The 6100-nt window shown below is 30.3% G+C and overlaps 1 protein-coding gene across 1 annotated transcript; it reads left to right on the top strand.

The window, feature by feature from the left end:
• The first annotated feature begins 227 nt into the window (after positions 1 to 227).
• LOC112710833 (F-box protein At1g55000) lies at positions 228 to 2986 on the top strand. The gene is made up of 2 exons (XM_025763254.3): positions 228 to 768; positions 2210 to 2986. The coding sequence occupies exons 1-2, from the start codon at positions 346 to 348 to the stop codon at positions 2585 to 2587; spliced, it is 801 nt and encodes a 266-aa protein (XP_025619039.1). The 5' UTR covers positions 228 to 345; the 3' UTR covers positions 2588 to 2986.
• Positions 2987 to 6100: the final 3114 nt, after the last annotated feature.

The following is a 6100-nucleotide window of genomic DNA, read 5'->3' as shown; positions in this document are numbered from 1 at the left end:
TTTTAATTTAACATATCAGAAATTAATTCGTTATAAATTAAAATTTTATTTAAAAATTTATTATTAATTAATAAATTATTATATACACTAATATAATATTATTCAAAAATATAATTTATATACTAAAATTAATTATCAAAATATATATATATATATATATATGTATATAGTTTAATTTATCTTTAATTTGTATTTATATTCTGCCATATATTTTATATACGCACTTACGCAGTCCAATATTATTTGATGTAATGGAAGGTGAAGCAGGTACACAAGGAAGGAAAGCAGACCACATGACCACATCTTCGTCCCAGCTCTAAACTCTCCCACGTCATCACCATCCGAATGGGCTGTTGCTGCGATGAAGACGACGGTGACATTCTCAGACAACTCATGAACAACTCTTCTTCCACCTCACCACGTTCTTCTTCTTCTTCTTCTTCTTCTCCCTTCTCCACCGTCATCTCACCTATGAACTCCCACTTCCCCGCCCTCTCATCCACCGACATCCTCCGCACCATCTTCCAGAAGCTTCCCGTCCCCGACCTCGCTCGCGCCGCCTGCGTCTCCCGTCTCTGGAGCTCCGTCGCCTCTGACAGAGACATCCTCACCGCCGCATTTCTCGCTCCATGGAATCTCAAGGCCGTCGTTGGGAATCCAATTTCTGGAAGCTTCTGGAGAGACAACACCCTCGCCAAGTTCGCCATCTCCCATCGAATTGTCCGCGGTGACAGCGTCGCCAGCCTCGCCGTCAAGTACTCCGTTCAGGTCCCTCTGCAATTCGATCAAAATCCCTAAATTAACAGTGAAATGCACTTTTTTTTAATAGTTCCGTGCTTTAATCTGTGTACCGAAATTGTAGTCTTTGAAAGTTACAATGCAGATAGCATTAGTATTTTTTGATACACCGAACATGAAATAGGATTGTCTAATTTTCACTGAACTTTCGGAAAAGCCTTTAAAGAGGAGTTAGATTGAAAACCTGGTTCCAGGTGGTACATAATGCACCTTTTGATTAGTGGATGCATCTTAGAGCCCCATCCTAAAACTCAAAATGAATACCTTTTTTCACCTTGAAAGCAAATGCTGATGGCACTACAAAAAGCCTTTGTGTAGCTTCCAAAACCGGTAAAGGAGAAACACTGAGCTTAGTAACCATTGAACAACTTAGGAGGGACAAGTAGGGGCGATGGTGCTGCAGTGGCTATGTTTTGTGGTGGTGTTTGTCTTATTGTTCATTTTTGGTTCTTCTAGGTCCTTTTCTTGCTAGCTTGTTTTTTGATTTATTCTTTTGTTTGTTCTCTGGGTTAAGTGTTGAAGCTGTATGAAGAGAGCAAGAACAGTGATGAATGAAGTGTTGTGTGTGTGTCTACTAATCAAAAGGTGCATCATGCACCACAGCAGATGTTAGTTTCCCGTTAATTACTAACAAAAAACTGTAAAAGATATAGAAATGTTAAACTATACCTGAGCTTCAGAACCATAAATACACTACTATTTTAGCTGAATAACTAGCACTGCTAGCTAACTTAGCAATTAATCTAACCAACTTTGATAACATTCCTAACTAACCACTAATTTTTGTCTGTTATTGTAATAATGGTTCTACATTCATCTGTTATGTTTTAGTCCATACTAATTGGGGGTCAAATCTTCTTTTATAAATACCATATTAGGTTCTAAATTTTTTTTTTCCCGGTCTTTATTCTAAGATATGACTTTTTAGAGAGTACATTGTGCGTTATCAGGGCATCAAAGGAATGCAATACGCAGTTATTTGAAAATGGACAGTGCATCTAAGGATAGTTCTGTTGTATTTCTTACTGTTCACTTATTGATAGAATAAATGCAATGCCCAGTTATAGGGTGTATGACTGTGATAATGAGTTATGGACTTAGGGGATTGGCTTGCCTAATGGGCCTTCATCTCATGTTCGGCCAATTTTGGCATGGCATGTGTAACTTGTAAGCCCTTGCTGAGTCCTAAGCCTTGATTCTAAATTAAGATCAACTTTCAACTTAATATGAAATTTTCTTAACTGAAAAAAAGGAAATTTGGGTTTTGTATATGCTTCAAGTTATCATTTCAGTTTTTGTACAATTCTTTGTTGTGAGCTAGTGTTTCCTTGTTTGTTGTTTGCGATGGTTACAGGCACAAGAATTTATTAACTGAATTGATTTTTCTGATTCCATTTTTATGTTTTGACAGGTTATGGACATAAAACGCCTGAACAACATGATGAGTGATCATGGGATATACTCAAGGGAACGGTTATTAATCCCACTTAGTAGCCCTGACATTCTTATTAACAGAACATGCTTTATTGAGCTGGATGTCTATGCTAAAAGAGAAGTAGCTGTGTTGTATCCGAACGATGTACCAGACACAAAGAGTGCCAATATATCAGTCAGGATATCCTCGGAATTGAGCAAGAAAAGGGTGGTTGATTCCTTGAAGAGGAGCATGCAAGTTGATAATGAAACTGCTCAGTACTACTGGTCTATTTCGAATGGCGATCCCCGAGCTGCCTTTGCTGAATTTTCTGCTGACCTTCAGTGGGATAGGCAAGTCGAGCATCGTGCCTAGTCTTGGAACATAATTCGATGCTCAACTGTTATTTGGAATGGATAGAGTAAATAATTAAGAGGTAGCATGGGAAGCCAGAGACTACTCTGATAGGTTTCCATTTTCCTCCAAATTCAGGTTGCATGAGTTCAGTCAACTATGATATGAGAGAAGTCATTTATTATTGTTGTGTGATGGATGTCCGCCACTAATGTGGTGTGCTGTATTCATAATTTGTCCAACTTGTGTGTAAATCAAAGCAAATTATTTATATATATATATATATATATATATATATATATATATATATATATATATATATATATATAAGAATATGAACCATTTTCACCATGCTTCCAGAATGCAAATGAGATTTCTTGGCATTTTATGCATAGTATTGATGGTAAAAGGTTTTGATTTTGTTCATATTCACTAGAATCCTCATATATGCCAGTGTGGATCAGAATTTATGCTAGGTACTGGTGTTTACATTGGATACGATGATGCATTATCATGTCTATTGTTGATTTTTCTTTTGGTCGGTTTTGTATTGTGGATGAAATGATACTTGCAGAAGAAGATAATTAGTGGACTTTAAAAGTTCAGAAGCCTAAATAAGATTATCCAGTGATAAGGATTTTTGTGAGGAATCAACTTGTGAAACGAATGTTTGATATTCTATTCTTTTCTTATCTTGCTCTTTTTGGAACTGTTTATGGATTACTACTTTTTGTAAGTTTGTATTATCCTATCAGTCTCCAGAACCTTTGAATTGGGAATAATGGGAATGGTGAATAACTGATACTTTATACTTATGCACCATTAGATTAAAGATGTTAGATTATACAAAGTCACAGTTTCACACAATTTTTATACACTTCATGTAGATGACATGATAGTTTTTCTCAGCCAGCAATGACAGGTTAGGACTTAGGAGCTTATAACAATATGTCAATATTCATGAAAGTATTTAGAATTGTAACTGTATTAATGGATGAGGACGTTACTTTTCAGATTTAGTTTCCAGGACAGGAAAAGATGGAATATCAAGCATTATATAGAGTTATGTGACCAACGAGGTTGAAGGGAAATGCTTAGGGCTTAGCATTGGCAGAAAAATAGTTGCGCAACTTTTTAAGTTATTAGTAAGCACTGGTAGTAAACATTGGTTCTCTTATTTATAAAAGGGATTAAGTGCGTGTCTGGATTACATTTGAGAGTTTGTATAAAATTAATTTACAAACTTGATTTTTTTTTTTTTTTTTTGGTGACTTTACAAACTTGATTTTGGTTACAAGTTTGGATTACATTTGAGAGTTTGTATAAAATTAATTTACAAACTTGATTTTGGTTACAAGTTTGTGTTGAGGTGATTTATGTTTGACAATCTTTATATTAAAATGAATTATAATAAAATAAATGTTGTTTGGATTATATTACCCAAAATTACTTTTAAATAAAAAAGTACTAAAATAAACATTAATTTATATAATTTTTTTATATTATCCCATCATTTTAATTTATATATTTAAATAAATCTTATTAATTATTTTTATAATAAAATTAATATTTACTTACTAAAATAAAAAAATATATAAAAATTAGTAAAATATATTTTTAATTAAAGCTAAAAGAATATAAATTTAAAATATATATATATATATATATATATATATATATATATATATAATCAAATATATTACATTTTTCTTAATTTTTAAGTATTAATATTAAAATGTTAATTTAATATTTTTTTTTCATCATATTTTTATTTTAATAATGTCAAATTGTCAATAATCTTATTCTCAATAATGAATTATACTAAATTCTAACACGGCATCTCTATGCCTAGAGAGTAAGACATGATCATATTTAGTAAAGTCATCGGTCTCATATCTATATGCTGATTGGGGATCCAATTATCCTGTTTAATGTGTCATATTTTGATTGTATTTTAAGTTTTAACACAAATTTAATTCAATACTTAAATTTGTTATTTATGGATTTTACTTTTTAATAATTTTATACAACGTTAAATATAACTCCTCACAACAATTTTTATGAAATAAACTCATATCAATTTCAAGCACTAAATTTAGCGAAAAATATGGTTAAATTCAAGGTTTGAAATTTATAGGAATTTATTTGTGAGGAGTTCCATTAAATATTGTATTAAACTATTAAATAATAAAATTCATAAATATTAATTTTAAGTATAAAATTAAATTTGTAAGTTTTTTTATTTTTTTTAAAAGATTAATCAAAACATGACACCTTAAAAGAGGTGATTTACTCCTGATTTATTATGAGTATCCTAATAATCACCTATTTATAAAATATTAGTATTATTAATTTTTATTAACTTAAATATTAGAAAAAAATTTAGTATATTTTTCCAAATAAAAAAATATCTGTGTAATATTGCTTAACTTCAAGTGAGATTAGAGTCAAATATTATTTCGCATTTGGATAGATTTAAAAGAAAGTTTCAAATATTAAAAATTTATTTTGCTTCTACTTTTTTAAAATAAGATATTATTGGCTTTTAAAAAAATAAATATTTTATTTTTATAAAATAAAAGTAATTTATTTAAAAAGAAATTCCTCACTCAAAAAAACTCAGCCCAAACCAACCCCAAGTGTAATTTACGCAATATAAATATATAATAAAATATATGAAGTATAAGACCTTTGTTGAATTCAACATATAGAACTTTTTCATTATTTATCTGCCAAAAAATCCCACGCCATGCAAAATTTCCAAATGCCCGTACTTGAGAGGCCAATGTGAATGTGACGATTTCTTATTTTCTTTGAATCAGCTTGCTTGATAATTTGATATTTTGAGGCTATAACTTTTAACAAGTCAAGGTCAAAGTGCACATGTGAAGAAGGATTTCTTGTGTTTGTTCATATGCAAGTTTTCATATATTCTCTTTTGAACGCTGGGACTGTTTTAAGATTCTTAATAAAGAATTTCTCACCCTTTATTTTTTTGTTGAGAAGAATTTCTCACTTATAAAAAGAAATACTTGCATTTTCTTTTTCTTGGACGGAAAAGAAAGACTTGAATTGCATAGGTTCATCAACAACCGAACCATTGGTCAAGCTGGATTTTTAAGACTGATTTAAATTATTTTGTCCAGAAAAAAGAAAAAAGAAAAAGGAAAAGAAAAAGGACTGACTCAACGTGAAAAAAATGTAAATAAATAAAAATAAAAGGGGAGAGAAGATTATCATATTTTATAACAAAGACAATTGAATTTTTTACTAAATTTAATTATAAATAAGCTAAGTCTCTATCTTTATAAACGAGTGAGACATAAACTTTTGCTAATGGTTTGAATTTGGCAAAAAGTTTACTGTTTTTTATTTTTTGTAGAGAGAGTGTTTTTTACTAATATAAAAATTTAGTATTTTTTTTATATAGATATCACAAATTTAAAGATCAAATTTATTTTTTATTTTAAATTTTTTTAAATATACAAATCTATGGATTAGATTTATTTTTTAGCTTAAAAAATTTTTAAAACA

The sequence above is a fragment of the Arachis hypogaea genome, chromosome 9 (genome assembly GCF_003086295.3).
Source record: "Arachis hypogaea cultivar Tifrunner chromosome 9, arahy.Tifrunner.gnm2.J5K5, whole genome shotgun sequence".
NCBI lineage: Eukaryota > Viridiplantae > Streptophyta > Magnoliopsida > Fabales > Fabaceae > Arachis > Arachis hypogaea.
Note: the sequence above shows the minus strand (reverse complement) of the source record. Positions and strands in the feature narration are given on the sequence as shown.

Bases quoted from the DNA above. Each gene is read 5' to 3' on its own strand.
- LOC112710833 (XM_025763254.3), top strand. From the start codon at position 346: ATGGGCTGTTGCTGCGATGAAGACGACGGTGACATTCTCAGACAACTC. The intron at 769-2,209 runs GTCCCTCTGCAA...ATGTTTTGACAG, and splicing joins CCGTCAAGTACTCCGTTCAG to GTTATGGACATAAAACGCCT.